The 26,557-nt window shown below is 41.8% G+C and overlaps 1 protein-coding gene across 15 annotated transcripts in view; it reads left to right on the plus strand.

The window, feature by feature from the left end:
- The window catches only part of LOC138757918 (mitogen-activated protein kinase 10), a 300,847-nt gene that overhangs the window by 120,276 nt on the left and 154,014 nt on the right, over positions 1–26,557 (plus strand). For all 15 annotated transcript variants that reach the window (XM_069926038.1, XM_069926051.1, XM_069926047.1 and 12 more), the window contains one exon: positions 17,438–17,509. In XM_069926038.1, coding sequence (XP_069782139.1) covers positions 17,444–17,509 — 66 coding nt within the window. In that variant the 5' untranslated portion in view covers positions 17,438–17,443. Of the gene's footprint in view, positions 1–17,437; positions 17,510–26,557 lie in introns of those variants that run through there.

Genomic DNA, 26,557 nt, shown 5'->3' on the forward strand with positions numbered 1-26,557 from the left:
TGACAAAGCTTCTGACAATCACCCAGCCCCAAATATATTTATTTTGCCTTCTGCCCGTAAATTTACTTCTCAACTATTTCAACAAATTCTAACAAATCCACAAACTTTAACATCGGCTGACAGCCTTTTTAAAGGATTTTGTGAACCAGCTCTGTGAGCCCACGTAAGTAAAGGCCCATCCATTTGGACATCCCTCTCCTGGCCCAATTTCTAATTAAACATATGACTCTGCCCAACTTTTCTCTCTTCTCCATAAAGATGTTGAATCTTAGATGGGGAAGGCCAACAACCAAATGGTCATTGGCTCACCATTAACACCTCCTTCTCACCTCTCTACAACACACATTAGCTATTAACCTCTCACCCAAGGATGCAAGAAAATAAGATCAGGAACAGACATAGCTCCTCGAGCTGCCTGCACTGTTCAATAGTTGATCTGCTGCATCCTCTTCTATTCCAGTTCCCCATGGCCCTCATTTCCCCACTCACTAAATACTTCCCCCACCCCACCCCCATGTCTCCGACTAGGAAGATTTGCTTCTAAGGTACCAACCAAACTTGCTACTTCCAAATTTAGTTTTGATTGATTTTCCAAAACTATCACTGATATGAATTTGCTTCATGACAATGGGAGCTCTAAAGGAAGATTAAGTGCCAACAAAAGAAGTAAATTAAAAGCATTTATATTGGGTTTCATTCAGCATCCACATCATTGCCAGAGGAAGAAACATTGGAGAATTTCTAGCAGTAGATGTATGCTTTCCATATAGGCTGATGCTGCTCTATAGAGTCATACAGTGCAGAAGCAGGCCCTCCATCCACTGGGTCAGTACTAGCCATAAGCAACTATTTGCATTCATCCCATAATCCAATCAATTTCATAAGACCATAACAGAATAAAACATAGGAGCAGAAAGAGGCTATTCAACCCATTATGACTGCCCAGCGATTTAATCATAAGCGGATCCATTTTCCCACTCAGACCCACTGCCCAGCTTGCTGGCCTTCTCTCCGTAACCTTTGATGCCTTGGCCAATCAAGAACCTATCAATCTCTGTCTTAAGTGCATGCAATGACGTACCTCCACAACCACCTGGGGTAACAAATTCCACAGATTTACCACCTTCTGACTGAGGAAATCACTCCGTTTCTTTGTTCAAAGTAAATGCCATTCAATCCTGAAGTCCCCCTGAGCTTTTCACTCGCTTCCACAGCAGAGGCAATTTTCAGTGGCCAATTCACATATCAACTCCTGCCCTTTTGTCATGTGGGAGGGATCCCACCAAGTTACAGGGAAAATGTTTCAACTCTGGAGGACAGGATTAATCTTTTTCAACTTTAATGACGCAGCATGGAAGAAGACCCTTCTAGCCCATAAAACCAATGCCACCTCATTTTACTTAATTAACCTATCAATCCCATATGTTTTGAACAGTGGTCAAAAACCTGAGTACCCAGAAAAAAAAAACCCATGCAGGTCACGGAGAAAGCAACAGTTTCCTTACAGACACTGGCAAATTTGAACCCGGGTTGCATTGCGCTAACTACCAAACTAACCATTACTGGAGCTAGGAAGCAGCAGATCTACTGGGTGCACCACTGTGACTCCTCTTTTCTCATTTAGATGGAGTAACAACCCGAGAATCCCATGTGTAGAACTGACTGCAACCTGCAACTGGTCTCAATAAAGGGTTTGGCTCAAAGCATTGACCATTCTTTTTCTCCCACTAATGCTGGTTTTGCTATCACTGATCCAGCAGATTGTGTTTGGCTTCAGATTCCAGTGTCTGCTGTCTCCTATATGTCTCTAGCTGATAATCTTGCATGTGTTTATATTTAGATGTAAAGATACATTTCAATCCCTTTAATTTTGCTTTCATTGTCTTTGGGCATTTGATCATCCGTTCATAAAAATTAAATTAGATGTTTTATCCTGCTTTACTGCTTTCTATCTCCATCAATTAAAGAGTAATTAAGGAGAATTATTTATTGTCTTTTCCTGACTATTCCTGACTTATGAACCATTGCTTTTAAAACTCAAGGTCAATGCAATCATGAAGAAGGCACACCCGTGGCTATACTTTGTTTGGAATTTGAGGAGATTTGATATGTCACCAAAGACCCTTGCAAATTTCAACAGGTGAACTGTGGAAAGCATTCTGACTATTTGGATGGGGGATGGAAGTGTACAGTGATTGACATTCATGGTAAAGATGAGACAGTTGAGTCCAAGGAAGTGGAAGTTGTTGAAGTGATGGAGGCCATGCGAAGTATCCCTGATGTAGGTGGGGAGGGACTGGACTGGCAGGAGTTGAGGTAAGCGGATTCCAGTTCAGTGGGGAAGGGGCTTGAGGAAACGATGGGAATGCCAGTACAATTGAGTTTGTGGATCTTAGTTAGGAAGTAGAACTAAGCAGTTTGGGTTGGGAGTCAATAAGGTTGCAAGTCTTGCAAGGTTGATAACTAGAGTGATGAGTTCAGAGATAGTGTGTAAGACAGGGGTTTGATGAATTTTGGTGGGGTGCTTTTAGAGGGATATGTAAGAGGAGGTGACTGAGAATTGTTGACTGTCTTTTCCCAGATGGAGCTCCACACTCCAGACTGCAACACCCTTGACTCGGGTTTAATAATGAGGTTGGGATTGTCATGGAGAGAGTGGAGGGCAGAGCATTCCATAGCGGTGAGATTAGTCTGAGTGAGGGGAGTGATGAAGTTGAGACAGATGATATCTCGGTGGCAGTTGGAAATATAAAGAATGAGAGTGGCAGAAGGCTGAAATGAGGTGTCTAGGAGAAGGAAGAGATTTAAGGTGGGAGAGGGGTTGTATTTGGCAGTGGAAAATCCTGGTTGTAGAAGTAGACATGGAGACGGAACTGACAGAAAAAGAGTTTGGCTTTATGGGGTGCTCAGAACATGAAAGTCTGCAGAGACCATGATTGAAGTGAAAACACAATGCTGGAGAAACCCAGCAGGTCAAACAGTACATAGCAAAGATAAAGATACATAACCAACGTTTTAGGCCTAAACTTTTCTTCATGGTATGAGGAAACTGTAGGCGGGCTGAGAGAGAAGTACAGACCCACAGGCAAGAGGTAATAGGTGAATAAAGGAATGAGGACACACCTGCAAACAGGGGGAGGTGGGTTGGCACTGAGAATGCAGATGGAGGGGGATAGAGAGCTGGAGGAAAGAAGGTTGAGAATAGCTGATCTAGATGCGTCGAAAGAACCAAAGACTTGTTGATCCAAATCTTGTAGTCTTTATAGTCTTTTCCTGTCCCGTGCATTGGCACCTCCATACCAGACAATGATGTAACCAGTCAGAATGCTCTCCACCATACACCTGGAGAAATTTGCAAAAGTCTTGGTGACAAACCAAATCTCCTCAAACTTCCAAAGAGATAGAGCTGCTGGTGAGCCTTCTTCATGATTGCATGGACATGATAACCCCAGGATAGAACTTCAGAAATGTTGACACCCAAGAATTTGAAGTGCTTTACTTAAACTCAATGTTGTTTCAGCTTCACTTGTTGTTGTAGAAAAGTCTTCCAAATTTACACCCCGTGTCTTTCCTGACCACTCCTGACAGGCCCAGCTCAAAATTCCTGACTAAGTTTTAGATACTCTAGGCCTGAACTCTTGAAACAGCTCTCTCTATTTATCCCATCAGATTCCTACAATATCATGAATCATTTCATTGAGAATTAAAAGCAAACAATTCTGATATGTCTGATACATATTTTGGCAAATATTGAAATTCTCTCCACTGATGGTCCTTCCTTAAATGTTGCTCCCAAGTCAGCTCACTGTGATGCAGGGTGTGATCTAACCTCACGGGGAGAGCATGACTCCTATCCTCTTCTGCTCCACTCTCAATATAAAGTGAAGCACATCATTATTTTCTGAATCTCTCTCTCTCTCTCTCTCTATGATCACAGTTTGGATATTCATTTCTTCCAGATTATGAATGTTTCAAAACTATTCTGTTATTCCCTTATAAAGTCCATGATAGGTGACCTCAATTTGCCTACAATTAAATCAATGTTCTACCCTTTTGAGCATTAATTTGATCTATTAATATCTCCAAGAAATCCTACACCTCTTCTTACACTACCTATAGTGCCCCCTGTTCACAACTGGCCAAGTTCACGACTCTATAGCTTTTTCTGTCCTCTGCATTGACACCTCCACACCAGACAGTGCAAACGGTGATGAAACAAAACAGAATGTTCTTCATGATACACCTGCAGAAATGTGCAAGATTCTATGGTGACATCCCAAATCTCCTCAAACCCCTAATGAAGTATAGCCACTGGTGAGCAGCCTACTTCATGATTGTATCAACATGAAGGTTACAGAATATATCTTCAGAGATCTTCAGATGCAGGAATTTGAAGTTCTTTACCCTTTCTGCTGCTGCCCCCTCGATGAGGACTGGTTGGTGTTTTCCTGGTTTCCCCTTCCTGAAATCTACAATAATTTCCTCAGTTTTGCAATTTAATTGAGTGCAAGTTGTGGTTGTGACACCACTCAACCAGCTGATCTATCTCACTCCTGTACGCATCCTCACTGCTGTCTGTCATTCTGCCAACAACTGTGATGTCATTGGTAAATTTGTAGATAGCATTTGAATTGTGCCTAGTACCACATCCTTAAAAATCTGTGATTGGAGCTTTCTTCATGAACAGTTTAAGGGAGGGTTCTGGTTTTGTGACTGTAATTATCACTTGTCGGGGAGGAGGCAATGCCCAACTATTAGTAGTCATGGCACCTTGCTGGGAACCCATAGTTTATGACAGTACTTTATGTTTCAGATTAATGGTTGTTGTTCAAGTAGAAAATACTTTAATTACTATTTAAGATAGTCTAATCAGTGCTTGTGGTACTTCTTGAAAATGATCAAGATTACTCCTTGTGTTGAACAAGAATGTATTGTAAATTAGCATGGATAAACCCACACTTAATTAAATGCTGTTGAATTACAATTTGTGTGCCAAACTGCATTGACATTTGCAAAACCAATATCCATTAAATGTAATGGGGGGAAAATAACAAAATTTATATTGTGTCAAATCACATCTCCCAAGTTAGTAACAAAGCAATTAGGAGCAAATGCTGGAGAAACTCCAAAAGAAGTACAATGTTTTTAAATTTAATTTTTTTACAGCACAGTAACAGGCCATTTTGGCCCATGAGTCCGTGCTGCCCAATTGCACCCCATTAACCTACACCCCTGGCACGTTTTGAATGGTGGGAGGAAACCCACACAAACACAGGGAGAACCTACAGGCTCCTTAGACGGCACAGGATTTGAATCCCAGTCTAGTCCCGATCAGTGGCGCTGTAAAGATGTTGCGCTAACCGACATGCTAACCATTCTTTATGCAGCAAAGATAAAGATACATAATCAATGCTTCAGGCCTGAGCCCTTCATCAAGGCACGAGTTAAAAGTAGGCTGAATGAAATGGTGGGGAGAGGAGCACAGGGTCACAGGCAAGAGCGGAGATGAGGGAGTCGGAGGGCTAGTGGGGAGGAGGGAAGAAAAGGAGATGGGGTTGAATAGGAAGAGGTGTGAGGGAATAGGGAAGGATAAGGAGAGGGGTGAGGAGATGAAACAGTAGGATCCAAGGTGTCAGCATTGTGCAGGCCAAGGTTGGAGTGTCAACTTGGGATGGAGTTGGCGTGGATGCCAGAATGGGGTTGGTCAGGACAAGGGTAAGTACCTGCATCGACAGAGGTGTCAGGGATTCCAGTGGGTTGACAGTCGCAGACACCAGAGGAGGTGACGGAAGCTCTGGCCTGTGGGCATCCAGGATTGGGGTGGAAACTCAGCTTCAGAGAGGAATTTCCTTGTATTTGACAGGAAAGCTTTTGTGTGATGCGTGCCCTTTGAACAGAAAGAATGGTAAACTGAGTTATCTTTCTACTTAATTTGTTTGGTGGTTCAATTTACCACATTACCATAAGATCCTGAACATAGCATGTGAAAGTTGGAAGGGGAATCAAAACATAATCAGTGAGTTGTTTGACATTTTAACTTACAATCTGCCAAGTGTGTTTAAACCCATGTTGAAAATCTAGCGAGTGGAGGATGTTTGCATGTTTTTAAAAAAAAACTAGGAGCATCAGCAGGTCGCTTGGCTCTCAAGCCTGCCCTGCCATTCCTCGTAATCTTGGCAGATCTGCTCCAGCGTCATCAGAATCAGAATTTATTATCATGAACAAGTCACAAAATTCATTGTGTTGCAGCAGGATCACGGTGCAAACATTCATATAAACCACCTTACAAAAATAAATAAAAATAGTGCACAAAAAGTCAAAGTGAGGCTGTATCTTTGGTTCATTGATCATTCAGGAATCTGGTGGCAGTGGGGAAGAAGCTGTCCCTGTGCTGCTGAGTGCTTGTCTTCAGGTTCATGTACCTTTTTAATGATGGTACCAGTGTGCAGAAGGCATACCCTGGGTAGTGGGTGTCCTTGAAGATAGAGGCTGCTTTCTGAAGACACCGCCTCATGTAGATGTCCTCATGACATGAGGGACTGGTGTCTATGATGTTGCAGGATGAGTTAACAACACTCTGGAGTTTTTTTCTTGTCCTGAGCATTGGCGCTCTCCATGGTACACCTGCAGAAGTTTTTGTAAGTCTTCTGTGATATATCGAATCACCTCAAACGCCTCATAAGGTATAGCTGCTGGTGAGGCTTCTTCGTAATTTCAGGACAGGTTCTGGGACAGGTCCTCAGAGATGTTGACACCCAGGATTATGAAGTTTGTAACCCCTCTCCACTACTAAGCCTTGAAGAGAACTGGTTTGTGTTCTCCTGACTTCCACCTGAAGTCTACAATCATCTCCTTGGTTTTGCTAGTGTTGAGTGCAAGGTTGTTGGTGTGACACTATTCAACAAGCTTATCTATCTCCATCATGTACGATTCCTCATTGACATTTGTAATTCTGCCAAGATCCATGATGTCAATGGCAAATTTGTAGATAGCATTGGAATTGTGTCTGGCCACACAGTCATGGGTGTATAGTCAGTAGAGCAATGGGCTAAGCATGCATCCTTGAGGTGTGCCTGTGTTGATAATCATTGAGGAGGAGCCGTTATTTCCAATTTGTACTGACTATGATTGTCCGATGAGGAACTCAAGGATGCTGTTGCAGAGGAGGGCTCAGGGTTTGGAGCTTGTTGACCAGCACTGAGGTGATGAAGACTGAACTGTAGTCTAAGAGCAGCCATATGTATCAGTGGCTGTTCTCATGGTGATCCAGAGCTGAGTGGAGAGCCAGTGATATTACATCTGCTGTGGAACAATTGTGATGAAAGGCGAATTGCAGTGGGTCCAGTCCTTAGCTTAGGTACATATTAATTCTGGCCATGTCCAGCCTCTCAAAGCGTTTCATTGCAGTAGTTGCTAATGTTACTGGGCGATAGTCATTGAGGCAGCTCACTCTACTCTTCTTGGGCACCGGGATGATTGATGCCCTTTTAAAACAGCTGGGAACCTCTAACTGCAGCAATGAGAGAATAAAAATCTCTTCTGTGCCCTCTATTTTTTTTTTTCAGAATTGTATCTACTTCCTCTTTGCACATTATATATAATTGAATATTTATTTTCTGTATTGTACAGTTTGTTTGCATTTCCTTTTTGTTTACATTACCCTCTTTTGTATACATATCTTTTCTTAAGTATAGTTCTTCTGCACTACTGACAAGTAGAAATTCTGCCCGCAGTGGTTGTATGTAAAGTCATGTATGTACTCTAACAATACATCTGAACTTTGAACCTTGAAATATCTTGCCTTTACAACCCTCTGGGGTAGAAAATTATAGCAATTTACCACCCTCTGCAGGAAGAAGTTCCTGTGCATATGTTTGAAAAGCCTATTCCCTTAGCTTGAAATCTTGTGACACTGAATCAAGAATTTGGGGGTGGGGGGGTCACAATTCCTGCACCCTCTCTAGCATAAGGCCATAAGACATAGGAGCAGAAATAGACTGTTCAGTTCATTGAGTCTACCCTGCCATTTAATCATGAGCTGATCCATTTTCCCACTCAGTCCCACTGCCCAACCTTCCTTCCTTAACCTTTGATACCCTGGTCAATCAAGAACGCATCGATCTCTGCCTTAAATATACCCAATGATCTGAGCTTCACAATCGCCTGTGTCAACATATACTGCAGAATTACCACCCTCTGGTTGAAGAAATTCCTCTGCATCTCTGTTCTAGGCTGATGCCCTTCAATCCTAAAATTCTGCGATCTTGTCTTAGACTCTCTCGCCAAGGGAACCAACCTTTCTACATCTACTATGTCCATGCCCTTCAACATTCAAAATGTTTCAGTGAAAATGCCACTCATTATTCTAAATTGCCACAAGTACAGGCCTGGAGCTGTCAAATATTCCCCTCAATTCTTTTATTTAAAAAAATATATATATATACATACACAAAATGAAGGACCCAATGAATGTATATATGAATATATACAAATATTCCAGCAATTCTTTCTGTAGAATAGCAACCAGTACTGTTCTCAGTATTGGGTGTGCGGTCTCACCAATGTCTTGCACAGCCGTAACACGACGTCTCATGTCTTGTACGTAGTGTCCTGTCTGATGAAGGCAAGCACATCTTCAACAGCTTGTCTATTGTCTTGCTATCTTCTGGCTTCTATGTACTTGTACCCATTAAAAAAAATGGTGGCAATGTTGGAGCTGTGTGAAAGCTGGGAATGGAGAGACAACACTACTCTGAAGAGTCCAACTGCCCTTTCCTAATGTCGACGGCTCTTGTCAGGCTATAAACAGCCTGTTAAAGAAATTGACGGTGTTTTATTTTAAAATCCTGCAACCATGGGACCTATGCCCAAGATGATGATGCCTGAGCAGCCAGTGGCCATGAGGGGTTATAGATTCTAGAGGACCAGTGGGTCAGAGCAGGGAAGTAGTGGCAGAGGAGATGACTCTAAGGTGCATTCCCTTCAAGATGTCTTCCTGACAGTCAGGGAGAGGTTGTTGTTCTGGCACCAAGACACTTGTCCTTTTATCTCCCTTCTATATTCTGACATGAAATTGTTTGAGATCTGGCCTGTGATGGTGGTTCGTATTTATAGAGTGGTATTTGTCTACACTATTGTTGGTGTAGAGGGAGATTTTAGGGGGGCTGAATACCTTGTTTAGTGGGGCCCTGGTTTTAAGGTAATCCTGGAGGAGGTGTGGTCACCAATATTCACTGATTGCAATCTTCAGGACAGGAACTCATGAACCCAGCTGCACAGTGGGTACTGAGGCCAAAGTCTCAGTGTTTGGGGATGACTTTATTTAGCACTGTGTTTGAAGGGCGAGCTGTAGTCAATGCATTTAAGATTGAAGGGGCTCAGGCCCGAAATGTTGATTATCTATCTGATGCACCATCAATTGCTTCAAGGACTAAAAGTTACATAGAAACTGATAGGCTTTTATTAACAATAGATTGGAGGCACGTCTATGCTGGTCGACTGTCCTGGACTGAGTAGGGAGCTGTGGCACAGTCGAATTTATTCAGGGGTCTGTGTGAGAAACCACAGGCATTGTCAGCAAGGGACATGTCCTAACACAGCTAAAGATACCACACTATCTTTGCCTCCTATGGATGCTGCTAAGTTTCTCCAGCTCCTTTGTGTATTAACCTAAAGACTGAATGCTTTTTTTTAATCAATTGAAATTGTGCACGTTACTGTGTTTTGTTTTATTTTTTATTTAATGATCTCCTCAACTCCATTTATGGTTTTGTCCCAAATAAAGCAAAAAACTGTACTAGAGAGAGAGAGAGAGAGAGAGAGAGAGAGAGAGAGAGAGAGAGAGAGAGAGGGCTACTTATAATAGTTTATCATGAATGTGAAGAAACCTTAGAACAGAAAATTATAACATAGTACAGGCCTTTCAGCCCATGATGTTGTGTGGGTCCTATATATCCCTAAAAAAAACTCAGCTCCCTCCCTACCTTAACCCTCTATTTTTCTTTCATCCTTGAACCTAAGAGCCTCTTAAATGTCCCTAATGTTCCAGCCTCCAACACTATTCCTCGCAATGCAGGCCATGTACCCACAACTCTCTGTATAAAAAACCTACCCCTAATGTCTCCCCTAAACTTTTGTCCCTTCACTTTGACAGATGACTTCAGTTGTTTGCTACTCCTGCAGAGCTGGCTCTCTAACTTATCTATGCCTCTCATAATCTTGTAGACCTATAAAGTCATCATTCATATCTTTGTAATTTTACATATACAAACCGCAGAGGGCCCAGACAAGATAATGAATCTTCTCACTCTGATGGTGAACAAAATTGCATTTTTGAATAATGATGCAGTTCATTTAAAATAATTCCATGGACACAGATTTCCATGAGACAGTGCAACGCACACTATATATGTGTGTGTGTTATATAAATCTGGTCCAAATTAGAAGTTGACCATTACAACCAGGTATCAATCAATCTTTCTTTACCATCCAATTTTTGACTAGATATAATTGAATTTCAAAGACTTTAGCGTTGTTTATGGAGTTACCAGAAACTGCAGATGTTGGAATCCACAGTCAGCTCCTTTCCTGCTCCAGGTTCCAACACCCGCAGTCATTCCAGCAGCTAATTTTTTGCTTGGTATGTATGCATTTGTATGCATCCATTTTAGGTTATTTTGTTGCAGGTCAAAAAAAGAAATCAATGCTATTTCTGATACTAAATAATAGAATATGATTTGAGGCCTGTGCTTAAATATTTATGAATCAGGTTTGAAATTACAACCTTCATTCAATACTAACTGCAGATCAAGACATGACAAATATAAGTTTGTCTCATCACGGAGATGGCAGCCTGCAGCATCATTTAAAGGCTGGATCACATATGGCCTGGTGTATTTGTAAATTTATGAGCACATGAGGAAAGCAAACAGATCCAATGTTCTGTTTGAAGATCTTTTTACTTGTTTAGTCCTGGAACTCAAGAGCTACTTGGAAATGCTCTGAAACATAGGGGAGGGGTGGGAAATCGGGTTGCCTTTATCAGCTGCCTAGTCACAAACCAAAAGAAAGGAAGGGGAGGTGTGTGAATGCTGCGGAAAGGAATGGCAGGAACCTGAGAAGCACTTGAGCAGCAGCTTGCACAAGCATTGGGCCTCCGCAGTAGGTGTGACATGACCATGGGCTGTGATGACAAAGAGAGAAAGACCACACTGAGGACGGTAACATGCAGCCATAAGCAACAGAAGGCTAGCCAGATAGGAAGTGAGCACAAGAGGAACATACTTGTGATATTGGCTACACAATTATAAGGTCATCCATGAAGAAGTGACCTGTGCCAATGAGGAGGCTGGAGATGATCTGGAAATGGGGAATGTTATCAGTTGTCTCTTCATTAAAAAGCAGTCGAGGTGGTTAGAAGCAGAAAGGAGGCCCTCAAGCAGGTCAAACAATGTGGATGGGAGAATAAGAATAGTCGATGATTTAAAACAAAACTCTTCCTCAGGACTGAGGAAGGTTAGAACCGAAGCAATGGGAGGGGTAAGACCGAACAGGGCCCTCGCATGATAATGGACAACACGCAGAGGTGAACCATGATAGGTAAAGGCTAAAGGCCAGAGGGGGCACAAGTACAAAGGGGTGAAGTGGAGGAAAATGTGTCACACAGGGTGAAGAAGGTGATAAGAGAAACAGAGTGCCAGTGCATTGATATGAAAAGACAGTGAAATGGTGGTATAAAGATTTTCCAGGTGGAACCGAAGAGAGTGGGAGGAGGGGAAAGAGGGAGCGGAAGAATCTAGGGAGGATAGAGGATGGAATACAAGAGGAGGGGGATGAGAATGAGTGGAGGAGTTGAGTGGGGGTGGCTTGGAAGAAAATAAGGGAAGAGTAGAATGAGTACAGAGGAGAGAGAGAGGACTCACAGCAAGTTAGAAAATTTTATGTCATTGAGCTTTAGACTGCCTGAGTGGAATATAAGGTGTTGTTCGAGTTTTGTGTTGGGCCTCACTCTGGCAATGCAGAATGCCCAGGACAGGTAGTTCATTGTGGGAATAAGAAGGGGATCTGAAATGCCATGCATCCAGGAGCTCAGGGTGGCCATTGCAGACAAAGTGTGAAATAGTCCCCAAGTCTGTACTTGGTCTCAATGGTACAGAGGAGGCCGTGTCGGAAGCAGTGAATTCAGAAAATGAGGTGAGAGGAAGTGCACATGAATCTTTGCCTCACATGAAAGAACTGCCTGCGAGGTGGAATGGTGGTGGTGAGGCAGAAGGTGCAAGAGTAAGTGTTGCACTTGCTGCAGTTGCAGGAAAAGTAGCAGGAGTGGGTGTGGATGGATAGCGGGCAAGGGATCCCTGTGGAATGTGCAAAGGGATGGAGAGGGTGTAGACGTGTCCAGTAGTGGGATTGAGTTGCAGATGCTGAAAATGATGAAAGGTGATGCATTGAATGGAGAGGCTAGTTGGTGAAAGGTGAGGACAAGATGAACCCTATTCTATTCTGCTTGAAGGAAGGGGAGATGCGAGAAGAACTCTGAGAAATGGGGGAAATGTGGGAGATGGCTCTGGTGACCACAGTGGAGGGGACACTATGTTGCTTGAAGAAGAAGGACATTTCCAATGTCCTGAAGTGGAAGGCCTCATCTCGAGAGCAGATATAGCAAAGGCAGTGAATCTGTGAGTACAGGACGGCAGGTGGTATAGTTGAGGCAAACCGTAGCAGTCAGTTTGTAGTGGGATAGAGACAGGGAGCTCAAGAAAGGGGAGAGAAGTGTTGGAAATGATCCAAGCAAATTTCAGAATGGTATGGAGGTTGGTAGAAAATTTGATAAAATTGATGAGTTCTGCATGATCTAACAAGGACAATAGAATGGGGGAAGAGCTTAGGCATGGTACCAAGGTAGGTCTGAAACAAATATTGTACCACGTGGCAAGCATAGCTGGGATGCATGTGACTGGTCATGATTATACATAGGGTAAAAACAAGAAACGAAATACACCTGTAACCCTAAATATGGAACATCAAAGGAGAGTATATTGAAGACAAAATTAAAGAAAATTAAAATTGATCAGGGAAAAGAGTTATATGAATACACAATCTGGTTAAAAAATAATTTAAAAGAACTGCCAATTTGACAAGTGCAGCAATATTCACGATGTCAATATCAACAAATATGATGGAGATTGATGAGGTATAGTACCCAGAAAATAGTCATTTCTAGGAATTAAACCTTACTGAAAATGATATCAAGGCTGTAAATAAAATGATTTGGCATCAGCAAGACAGGAAATGAATGCATGTGATTGAAACCAAAAGACAATTGACTGGAAATAAGATCAGATCTTTTTCTTTTCTATATAATTAAAAATTGATTTCGCTCAGAATGAAGTGTGTTTGTGTCCAATTATGAGTCAAGTAACAAATGAGGGTGAAACATAACTGGACTCTTTCCACCCCTGGTTCAGCCTTGCGCTTTTGTGTCAGGGCCACCTTGGTAACATTATTCTTCATGAGACTGTAAGACCATAAGCCAGAGGAGCAGAATTTCAGTCCATTGAGTCAGCCCCACTATTCAATCATGAGTTGATCCATTTTCTCACTCAGCCCCACTGCCAGGCCTTCTTCCCATAACCTTTGATGTCCTGGTTAATCAAGAACCTATCAACCTCTGACTTAAATACACCCAGTGATTTAGCCTCCACAACTGTCCGCGGCAACAAATTCCATGTATTCACTACCCTCTGGCTGAAGAAATCCTTCCACAACTCTATCTTCAGCAAACACCCTTCAATCCTGAAGTTATGTCCTCTTGTCTGAAACACTCCCACATGGGAAACAACCTTTCTACATCTACTCTGTCCATGCCTTTTCAACATTTGAAATAGTTCAATGTAATTCCCGCTATGAATTCCAATGAATACAGTCCAAGAGCTGTCAAATGCTCCTTATATAATAATCCTTTTATTCCTGGAATTATCCTTGTGAACCTCCTCTGAACCTTCTCCAATGTCAGCACATCCATTCTTAAATGAGGAGCTCAAAACTACTTACAATACTCCAAGTGAGGTCTCATCAGTGCCTCATAAAGCCTCAACATTACATCACTTCTCTAATTTTGTATTCTTCTTGAAATGAATGCCAGCATTGATTTGCGTTCTTCACCATTGACTCATCCTCCATGGGTCCTTAGCCATGTTGTCCAAGGGTACCCATCCAGCACTCTCAGGACAACCTGATCCTAATACTACAGGGTTGACCAGGAAAACCTTCTGGTAATTAAACAACTTACCAAAATCCTCAGGCTATCGCTAACACTAAACTTCCTTGCACTGCATCCCCAAACCCTATGATACCTTCTCATGCTGATTCCTGCCCCACACATCCATCTAGTCCTGAACTCTCAGGCTCAAGCATAATCCCATTCTTCTAATTCTGCTGCCAGTCTCCTCGCCCAACTGCCACCCCAAGCCCACCTTTCCCAACACTTGAGGCTGACCCAACATTATTACAGTGCACAATGACCTAAGTTTAAAATCAGGCCCTGTGGTAGAAATTTGTAAGTTCTCCCCATGTCTTCATAGGTTTTCTCCAGTCTTTTTAGTTTCCTCCCACCCTCCAAAACATTTTGAGAGAAATTGGATGGCATGGATTTAAATGGTCGGAATATGCCCCTCATCACATCCACAGCTGAGATGCAATTCCCATCACAATTCACTACTGATCCGCAAGCTGGGTTTTGATTCCCACCCACATCACTCATCTCTAACCATCCACTCACAATCTGGGCTTTGATTACCCCCCCCTCCCCCAATCAACTCCATTCACCCCACATGTACCAAGTGGTCCTCTAGCCAACCTCTCAGGGTGGACTTCAGGAGAGAAAGATCAAAAAGCATTTTCTCAAACTTGACAAGTGATTCTTTTGCCAACTGAATTTTGATGCAATGAGACATACTTTGGAGGCTCTGGAATCTCCATGCAAAGGAAGGAGCAGAAGGATGGATGTGTTGGTGTGGGAATGGGGTGTGGACTTGAAATTATTTGCCACTGGGAGGTCCCTGTTATTGCTACAGACAGAGGGAAGGTGCTAAATAAAACTTTTCAAGTCTGTGTCCAATCTCTCTGATGTAGAGGTGGCCCCAGCAGGAGCACTCGAAGCAGGAGGTGAAGTGTTGCTTCACTTCGAAGGACTCATGCACTGCCAAACTGATGCCTCCCACAAATTGGAGGAGCAACTCCACATGTTCTGTCTGAGGACCCTCCAACCAGGTGACCCTAACTTCGACTCCCCAGTTTCCATTAGCAATCCATCCCCTATGTCTCTGTTTCTCTATACTTCTGTTTCCTTTCCTACAATTCCCCACCCTCTTCCCTCTCCATTCAGAGAGCTATCCCCTTCACCTATCACTCAGATTTTTTTCTCTTCTGCCTTCCCACCCATGTTCATCTGTGTTTCTCTGCCCCATCTTCTCTCCTCCACCCACCATTTTATTCAGGCACCTGCCTACTTTTTGCTCATAAGGCCCCAGGCCCAAAATGTTAGAAATATCCCTCTGCTTCCAATAGATGCTGCGTGACCTGATGAGTTTCTCCAGCATTTTTGTGCACTGCACGTCAATTACAGCATCTGCAGACATTCCTGTTTAGCTGAAAAATAATAGGGTTGCAGATTATTCTGAAATTAAAACAGAAATTGCTTTAGTTATTCGGCAGATCAGGAAATAATTGTAGAGAGAAAAAATATTATCGAACCTTTCAGACCGGTGATATTTTTAATTTAATTTCTTTAAATGTTTAGACAACAGCATGGTAACAGACCCATTCTGGCATACAAGCCCATGCTACCCAAATACCCCAATTCACCAACAACCCTGAACATTTTGAAGGGTGGGAAGAAACATGAGCATTTAGAAGAAACCCTCAAAGACTCGGGGAGAGGGTACAAACTCCTCATGTACAACGCTGGATTCTAACCTAGGTCGCTGGCACTGTAATAGCTTGGTTCTAACTGTTTTTCGTCAGACACATGATCAGAAGATATAGAATCCTTTCCTGTTATTTTACATTGTATGTTAATGGTTTGGATTGTGGAATAAATGGCTTTGTGGCTGAGTTTGCAGATGATATGTAGATAGATGGAGGAGCAGGTCGTGAGGAGTAAAAGGAGAGGCTGCAGTGAGGAAGATAGCTTAGAAGAATGAGCAAAGGAATGGCAAATGAAATTCAATATTAGAAAGTAATGCTCTATGGTAGAAGAAATAGAAGGGAAGACTATTATTTAGATGGGGAGAAAATTCAAAATCTGGAGGTGTAAAGGGACTTGGGAGTCGTCAGGCAGGATACCCATAGATTAACCTTCAGCTTGAGTCAGTGTTGAAGAAGGTGAATGCAGTGCTGGCATTCATTTCAAGAGGAATAGGATGTAAGAGGAGGGATGTGATGTTGAGGGTTTGTAAGGCGCTGGTAAGACTTCACATGGAGTATTGTGAGCAATTTTGCCAGATGTGCTGGCATTGGAGAGGGTTCAGAGACGATATACAAAAAATAATTCCTGGAATGAAGGGATTAGCATATAAGGAACATTTGATGGCTCTTGGGCTGTATACCTTGGAGTACAGGGAACCTCATAAAAGCACTTCAAATTTTGAAAATCCCGGACAGAGCAGATGTGGCGAAGTTGTTTCCCATGGTTGGGGAGTCTAGGACAAGATGGCACAACTTCAGGTTGAAGGGCACCCATTTAAAACAAAGATGCAGAGGAATTTCTTTAGTCAGGGAGAGGTGAACCTCTTGAAATTGTTACTACAGGTGGCTATGGAGACCAAGATGTTGGGTGCATTTAAGGCAGGGATTGATAGGTATCTGAATAGGCAGGGTATCAAAGGTTATGGGGAGAAGATAGGGGAGTGAGGCTGAATGGAAGAATGGATCAGGTCATGATGGAATAGTGGAGTGGACTCAATGGGCTGAATGACCTACTTCTTATGGACTTTTATCCTGCATTCTCTCCCTGTTTATTTAGAAGGCACTAGTCTTTCAAATATTTCAAAAGGATGAAGTATCTTCTTTCTAAATTGGGTTTAATAAACTGAAATTGCTGTCAGGTTTTCATTAAATTGGAAAGCTTATCCAAATGTGAAAGCAAGTTTACAGAATGGATCTGGTCGGTCCACCCTGAAACTGTTCTGGATTTTTCAATATCTTTCTAATTAAGGACACTATCTCCTTGCTGGGATTTTGCTCAAGTATAATGGACTACAATTTTAATGATTGAAAAGGATTATGGCCCCACCCAAATATTGAAAATGTCAATATGGTGTAAACCAGCATCTAATTTATCACACCTTTCCAGCCTTGAGTTAACTTGTTTAATTCTGCAAGGATGAATTCATTGTCAAATTTATTACAGATAGAATTTGTATTTTCCTTTTCTCTCCAGGTATTTATGAGCCGACATTTCTTGCACCACAGTAGTGAACCTATCCTGGATGTGAAGATTGCATTTTGTCAGGTGTGTGTTCCTTACAGGTAAACAAGGTACAGAATTTGTTTAATCATTTTTCCATTGCATCTATGTCATTCATATAAAGAGTGATCGAAGTGATGTGTGAACTAAAGTGTAAGATGTAATTGTATGCAGTATATCTGTTTTATCACATTGGGTACTTACAGTGGTCAAACTAAACTAAAGGAATTGTGTTCCTAATTTACCGTTAGTATATCTAATACCTATACTGAATTTAACATAGCAATTAGTACAATGCTTTTACAGCACTAGAGAGCTGGGTTCGAATCTGGCGTTGTCTGTAAGGAGTTTGTATGTTCTGCTCATGTCTGCATGGGTTTTCCCAAGGTACACCAGTTTCCTCCCACCCTCCAAAATGTATGGGGTTGTACATTAATTGGATGCCATGGGCTGCACAGATTTGAATGACCTGTATCAGCTTCTACCATTTTCTAAATAACATTTATATTAAAAAATAATAGATTCTTTAGATAAAAATGAACAGATATTTTGCCTCAAATATGATTACTTTTGTTTTTACTGAAGGTAATACTTGGGGCAAATCTCAGGTGATGGATTTGTTTGATACAGTTTTTTGGGTGACTGCATGACTTTGTATTAATATAATTTTGTTTTTAATTAATGGGGCTTTTCTGACCTTAGGGAAACTGGCAAGTAAAAGATTGAAGAGGTGATGTACTCGGGGAGGAAATATGCAATACATGTAGAGGAATGACACATCTTGGAATCCTGCTGTCAGTTTCCTGATGGTAGCAGGACTGGGAGGCGATGTAGTTAAGAGGACCCACAAATGCTTGTCTTATTGGCTGAGGCAGAGATTCTAAGAGATTAGATGTCCAGCTGGAGTTGTGCAAAATATAATTTAGGTCACATATGGAGCACTGTCCAAGGCTCTGATGTTTTAGTCATTCTAAAAGAATGATAATCACAGGAGAGGAGATTAACTAGGATTATGCTAGGGCTGGAGAATTCCTGTTATGAGGAGAGACTCTCTATGTGGGAGTTCTTTTCTTTGAAACTAAAGAAATTAAACAGTGATTTAATTAAAGTGTACAAAATTATTGGAGTCTTTCATAAGGTAAACCAAAAGAACATATTTCCCTAAACTGAGATACTGGTTTAAACTTTATTGGTAGATGGATTAACTGGAGAGAAAAAAATTTACTAGTGTGAAATGCAGATGTTGTGATTGTAGAAAAACCTCTGAGATGCTCGAGGAACTCAATCATAGGAGGGCAAAGCTATATTACTGACATTTCCTCAAAGTATGAGAATGTCAATAATTTGTCTTTACTTCCTATGACCACTGCAAGACTAGTGATTTCCTCCAGCATCTCTGTGTTTTAAGAAAGAAATTCAATTCAAGTTCTTTCTTTGGCTTGGCTTCGCGGACGAAGATTTATGGAGGGGTAAATGTCCACGTCAGCTGCAGGCTCGTTTGTGGCTGACAAGTCCGATGCGGGACAGGCAGACACGGTTGCGGCGGTTGCAGGGGAAAATTAGTTGGTTGGGGTTGGGTGTTGGTTTTTTCCTCCTTTGCCTTTTGTCAGACACAAGAGCAACTTGTCCGTGAACTACTCTTTGCAATTCAACAGTAGTGGGGAGCTAAAACACCAGAACTCATTACTGAAAGGGCATTGGATTCAGGAGCCCTCATCATATTTTAAAAGTAATTGGTTGATGATGTGAAGAGTCATAAACTGCGGAAATGGGGACTTGGGTTTGGAAATAGGAATATAGGAACTTGGTAGGAAGTTTCATGGAGGTTATATGTTGAATGAATGAATGAATGAACAATTGGATGAATGAGCATGTGTTGTCATATAAATAAGTACAGTTAAACCCCTGGTATCCGGCATCTATGGGAATTGGTAGATGCTGTATAAACAAGTTTCCAGGTTGCTTGAGACTGCGTGTTGCATGAATGCAGAACTAATGACAAGGCACACCAATTTTAAATTTCAGAATTTTTCACCCATTTATTTTCTGCGTGGTTAGTAAGGAATTACTTAAGGTGGTATGTAAGTCGGGAAAAAAGGTTGAGAACCACTCGTTTTACACCATATTGACATTTTCATTATTTGTGCAGGGTCCTTCATTCACAATCATTTTCAGTCATTAAAATTGTAGCCCGTTATACTTCAGCCAAATCCCAGCAAGGGGATAGTGTCCTTAATTAGAAAGATATTGAAAAATCCAGAACAGTTTCAATAAAGATGGACCAGGTTCATTCTGTAAACTAGCATGGCGCAATATCTTTTCCTCAGTTATCAAGTTTGGATAAGTTTTCCAATTTAATGACAACCTGAGAGCAATTTCAGTTTATTAAACCCAATTTAGAAAGAATATACTTCATCCTTTTGAAATATTTGGAAGACTAGTGCCTTCTAAATAAACAGAGAGAGACTGCAGGATAAAAGACCATAAGAAGTAGGCCATTCAGCCCATTGAGTCCACTTCGCTATTCCATCATGAGCTGATCCATTCCCCCCCTGCCTTCTACACATATTTTTTGATACCCTGATTATTTAGATACGTATCAATCTCTGCCTTAAATACATCAATAATATGTCCTCCACAGCTGGTCATGGTATCAAATTCTAGAGGTTCACCACTCTCAGGCTGCATCTCTGTTTTAAATGAGCGCCCTTCAATCCTGAAGTTGTGCCCTCTTGCCTTTGCCTCCCCTTCTATGGGAAATAACTTTGCCACATCGACTCTGTCCAGCTCTTTCAACATTTGAAATGCTTCTTTGAGGTCTCCCCTCATTCTTCTTAACTCCAAGGAGTACAACTCATGTTGGTATGCTTACAAATAATAAATGGAAGTTGGCAGTGGAATATTTCTGAGATATTATGAGTCCAGAGGACCCCAAAACCAAGCAACAATAGATATACACCACGATAAAGGGTTACTTAATCAAAAGCTGCTTTTAATTATCTTTGAACATAAAAACAGAATCAAACTTTAACTTATCTCTATTGACATACTTAACCTACTTAACCCCTCTTTAATTCTAAGCGCAGGTGTATATAACATGTGGGTAAGTTTAGAAAAGTTCTTTGGTTCACAGTCCAATCTCACTGGTTGCAGACAATTCTTGTACTGTGCACAGAAGTTAACATTAATAAAGTTCACCATGCTTTGGTGCTTAACAGGTAGATGGTTACCACTCAAGAGGGTTCTTGTTAGTTTTCAGAAATAGAGTTTTCTCGTTCCAGGATATCCACAACTGATTCTTTTTTAATCAGCCACTCCAGTCTTGCTGTTGAAACTTGCCCCCTTCAGGGTTCTCAAGATGATAGCCTCTTTATTTCAGGTCACCACAGAGTTCCTTTCTGTTTCACCTATTCAAAGGGAAACACCAGACAGCCAGTCCTCTCTTTTGACCAGGCCATCTTCCAAAGCTTGTCAGCTTGTCCCTCTAGAACCAAAGTCTGTGTCTCTCCTCCCTCTCACTTCCTCCCACTCTGAGAGCAAAGGTGTTCTGCCTCTGCCCGCAAAGATCACATGCTCTTCCAGACAAAAAACTGTTTTTCAGACAAAGCTGTCTGGCATGTTGCTACATTGTTGCCTTTTGGAAATAGCAGTCCATCATAAGTATGTGAGCACTCTGCAAAACTCCTGCAAAAATTCTGTTTTGAAGTGTTTGTGAGTGACCTGCTCTAACAAATATTTCCAAATTTATCTCAACAAACACCTCACAGAGATCACATGGATTTGTGTAGTGAGAAGACCAAGTTGGTTGCAGATAGAAATCATAGAATCCTTCGGCACAGAAAACAGGCCATTCAGCCCTTCTAGTCAGTGTCAACCATTTTTTCATTAGTCCCACTGACCTACTCCCATTCCATAACCCCCCCAGACACCTCCCATCCATGTATCTATCCAATTTAATCTTAAAACTTAAGATCGAGCCCGTATTCACCATACCAGATGGCAGCTTATTCCACACTCCCACCATTCTCTGAGTGAAGAACTTTCCCCTAATTTTTCCCCTAAATCTTTCCTCTTCCAGCTTGAAAATATGACCTCTCATATTTATCTCCCCCATTCTGTGGAAAAGCCTCCTTGCATCTTCTCTGTATATGCCTCTCATAATCTTGTAAACCCCTTTCAAATCTCCCCTCATTTTTCTTCGCTCCAAGAAATAAAATCCTAACCTGTTTAATCTTTCCCTGTAACTCAACTGCTGAATACCTGGTGTCATCCTAGTAAATCTTCTCTGCACTCTTTCAATCTTATTGATATCCTTCCTGTAGTTAGGTGACTGGAACTGCACCAATGTCTTCTACAACTTCAACATAACATCCCAACTCCTCTACTCAATACTGTGATTTATAAATGCTAAGATCCCAAATGATACTTTTACATCCCTGTCCACCTGCGACACCTCCTTCAGGGAACAATGTATCTGTATTCCCAGATCTCTCTGTTCCTCCGCCCTCCTCAGTGCCTGACCATTTACTGTGAATGGCTTGCCTTGGTTTGCCCTTCCAAAATGCATCACCTCACACTTGTCTGCATTAAACTCTGTCTTCCATTTTTTGGCTCATTCTCCCAGTTGGTCCAGATCCCTCTGTAAGCTTTGAAAATCTTCCTCGCTGTCCACATTGCCTCCTATCTTTGTGTCATCAGCCAATTTGCTGATCCAATTTAACACATTATCATCCAGATCATTGGTCCCAACATGGATCTCTGAGGCACACCACTAGTCACAGGCCTCCAGACTGAAAAGCAACCATCCACTCCCACTCTCTGTTTTCTCCCACACAGCCAATTACAACTCCAATTTACAACCTCTCCATGAATACCTAGCATCTGAACTTACCTCCCATGTGGGACCTTGTCAAAGGCCTTACTGAAGTCCACATAGACAACATCCACATCCTTTTCTTCATCTGTCTTCTTGGTAACCTCCTTTAAAAACTATAAAGATTCGTTAAACACGACCTACCACACACAAAACCATGAAGATTATCATTAATCTCCTACTATCACAGATTTCTGTTTCTATATTAGTCTGCTTGCTATCTCTTTACAGAATTGCTCCTCCAATTCTCTCTGGCTATTGGATGGTCTATAATATAACCCTATCTGTGTGGTCACACCTTCTGCGTTCCTCAACTCTACTCATATAATCTCTGTAAACAAACCCTCCTGACTTCTCACAGCTGAGTTATTTTCCCTGAATAGCAATGCCACTCCTCCCACTCAATCACATCTGAAGCAATAGAACCATGGAACATTAAGGTGACAGTCCTGCCTCTCCTGCAACCAAGTCTCACTAATAGCAATAATGTTGTAATTCCACGTGTCAATATATGCCCTAAGATCATCAGTCTTTCCAACAACACTCCTTGCATTAAAATAAATACACCTGAGAACATTTTTATCATGTACAAACCTTTGATTTATCTCTATACATGTTGTCCCTGCATGACCTTTATCCTCTTCCTTCTCATTAACTCTTTTACCATACTGGTTCCCTTCCCCATGGAAATCTAGTTTAATATCATTCGAACAAAACTAACAAACCTATCCACAAGGATATTTATCCCCTTCCAGTTCATATGCAATCTATCCCTTCGGGACAGATCCCACATTCCCTGGAACAGAGCCCAGTGATCTAGAAACCTGAAGCCCACCCTACTACACCATGTCTCCAAACACATGTTAAGTTACCTTATCCTCCTCTTTCTAATCTCTTCAACACGTGGCACGTGAAGCAATCCTGAGATCACTACCCTGGAGGTCCAACTCTTCAACCTAGTGACTAACTCCCTCCTCTCCCTTCCTATCTATGTCAATGGTCCCTAAATATATATTCATATATACATTCATTCAGTCCTTCTTTTCGTGTATATATTTTTTTTTAAAAGAATTGAGGGGAATATTTGACAGCTCCAGGCCTGTACTTGTTGCAATTTAGGAGAATGAGTGGAATTTTCACTAAAACATTTTGAATGTTGAAGGGCATGGACATAGTAGATGTAGAAAGTTTGGTTCCCTTGGCGAGAGAGTCTAAGACAAGATCGCAGAATTTTAGGATTGAAGGGCGTCAGCCTAAAACAGAGATGCAGAGGAATTTCTTTAACCAGAGGGTGGTAAATCTGCAGTATATGTTGACACAGGCGATTGTGGAGCTCAGATCATTGGGTGTATTTAAGGCAGAGATCGATGCGTTCTTGATTGACCAGGGTATCAAAGGTTAAGGAGGGAAGGTTGGGAAATGGGACTGAGTGGGAAAATGAATCAGCTCATGATTAAATGGCAGGGCAGACTCAATGAACTGAACAGTCTATTTCTGCTCCTATGTCTTATGACCTTATGCTAGAGAGGGTGCAGGAATTATGACCACCCCCCCCCCCCAAATTCTTGATTCAGTGTCACAAGGTTTCAAGCTAAGGGAATGGGCTTTTCAAACACATGCACAGGAACTTCTTCCTGCAAAGGGGTGGTAAATTGCTATAATTTTCTACCCCAGAAGGTTGTAAAGGCAAGATATTTCAAGGTTCAAAGTTCAGATGTATTGTTAGAGTACATACATGACTTTACATACAACCATGAGATTCTTTTTACTGCGGGCAGAATTTCTACTTGTCAGTAGTGCAGAAGAACTATACTTAAGAAAAGATATATATACAAAAGAGGGTAATGTAAACAAAAAGGAAATGCAAACAAACTGAACAATACAGAAAATAAATATTCAATTATATATAATGTGCAAAGAGGAAGTAGATACTGAAATTCTGAAAAAAAAAACAGAATAGAGGGCACAGAAGAGATTCTTATTCTCTCATCGCTGCAGTTAGAGGTTCCAAGCTGTTTTAAAAGGGCATCAATCATCCTGGTGCCCAAGAAGTGTAGAGTGAGCTGCCTCAATGACTATCACCCAGTAACATTAACATCTACTGCAATGAAAGGCTTTGAGAGGCTGGTCATGGCCAGAATTAACATGTACCTAAGCTAAGGACTGGACCCACTGCAATTCGCCTCTCATCACAATTGTTCCACAGCAGATGTAATATCACTGGCTCTCCACTCAGCTCTGGCATCACCTCAAGAACAGCCACTCATGCATATGGCTGCTCTTCCTAGACTACAGCTCAGTCTTCAACACCTCAGTGCTGGTCAACAAGCTCCATGACATCTCACTGATCACTCTCCCTGCTGAGAATGTCATGAACTTGATATGAAATATCCCATACCCTGGCACCAGGATGGCAACATACCATCCAGGATTCATGATCTCCTCCACAGAACCTCTCATCTATCTTCCTAACTATAAAATCCCCTATCTCTACAGCCCACCTCTTTTTCCCCCTTTCCTTCTTAGCCACAGCACCAGATACTGTGCCAGAGACCTTATCGCCATGGCTCGTACCCGATAGCTTATCCCCCCCTCAACAGTCTCCAAAATGATATACAGTACTTGTTTATCAGGGGAGCGTCCACCAGGGGACCCTGCTATACTACCTGTTCCCTCTCCCTCTCCTAACTGTAACCTATCTACCCTCTTCCTGTCTCCTAGGTGTAATGGTGTCCCTGTAACTCCTATCTGTCACACTTTCTGCCTCTTGAATGTTCCGGAGTTTATCTACATTCTGCCCCAAAGCCTCAATGTGGCTAATCAGAAGCATCAGCTGGATGCACTTCTCACATTTGTAGTTATCAGGGAAACTAATGACTTCCCTAACGATCCACAAGAGGGGCATTACCCTGCCCTACGCTTCACATCTACACTCTCCCTATCTATCCCACTCTTTATCTCACTCTCTATCACCACTACACTACCAATCTCTAACTACTATGCTGGTAGTGTGCCTCCTGGGGGGAGATGAAAAACCAAAGAAAAAATGTGCAGCCAATTTCAGGGTAAAAAAATCTTTGGAAAATTTCTCCCTAGCTCCCTAATGGCAAAGCTCCAGGAGATTACTGAAAATAGTGATGAACTACCAACAGTATTATCCCCGGGTCTTGTCAGCCTGGAGAAAAGGAGGTGCAAATCTGTAGAGATGCTAGAATGTGGAACAAAAATCAAATCACTTGAAACAGTATGTGCAGAGGCAAAAGGTGCAGGTCAATATTTCAGGTCAAGACCGTGATGAGACTTGTTGAGTTATTCCTGCAATCTGTTTTCATTTACACCTCTATCACCTGTTTTACAGAAGTGACAAAACGCCCCAAGATATTTGACAAATCTTTGAGATGAAAAATAAATGGATAATGAGCCATAAAGCAATATGTTAAGAAAGAATTACAGGAGGGTTTTAGACAGTGGGAGGTGGAAACCTGGACAGATTTAAGAAAGGAACTTCCTTAAGTATTTTAATACACAGGTGCCAATAGCAGGCACCGTTGTGGGGCCAGGAAGGGATTGGTTAGGGCAGCGGATATAAGTGGGAGAGTTGCACTACCAGTCAGCATCTGAGAAATGGTGAGACTGGAGAGTTTGTTGGGCAAGATTTGGTGGCAGAATGGTAACAAGTTCCATTTAGAGGCCAGTGTGAATTTAAGGGCAGGGTTCAGAATTTTAATGTTGAGGCAGCAAGGAACTGGGAGCCATTGGAAATCAGCAGGACTCAGGCTAATGGTTTTATTGGATAGGTACGGATAAGATATGAGGAACAGAGTTTGGAAATTTCTGCACTTTATTGAGAGTGAAGCCTCTCTCAGAAATCATTGGACAATAATCTGGTGTTGACAAGATATGTTGGGGGGTTTCAGTGAGAAGATTTAGTGGTGAAGTTCCCAATTATCGACATACGAATCTTACAGTGTCAGCAACGTGTTCATTTGCAGTGTTGTCTGTACCTTCTCCCCAAGTCTGCATGGGTTTGCCCTGGGTGCTCCGATTTTCTTCCACCCTCCAAAACGCAAGGTGTTGTAGGTTAAATTTGTGTGCAATTGGGAGACATGGGTTTAAATGGCTGGAATTGGCTTTTACTGTGGTGTAAATAAAATTTAATTTTAATTTAGATAGGAAGAGAATGAATAGGGGAGGTCATGTCTGAAATGCAGGTAAGGATG

The sequence above is a fragment of the Narcine bancroftii genome, chromosome 3, assembly GCF_036971445.1.
Source record: "Narcine bancroftii isolate sNarBan1 chromosome 3, sNarBan1.hap1, whole genome shotgun sequence".
In the NCBI taxonomy this organism is placed as follows: Eukaryota; Metazoa; Chordata; class Chondrichthyes; order Torpediniformes; family Narcinidae; genus Narcine; species Narcine bancroftii.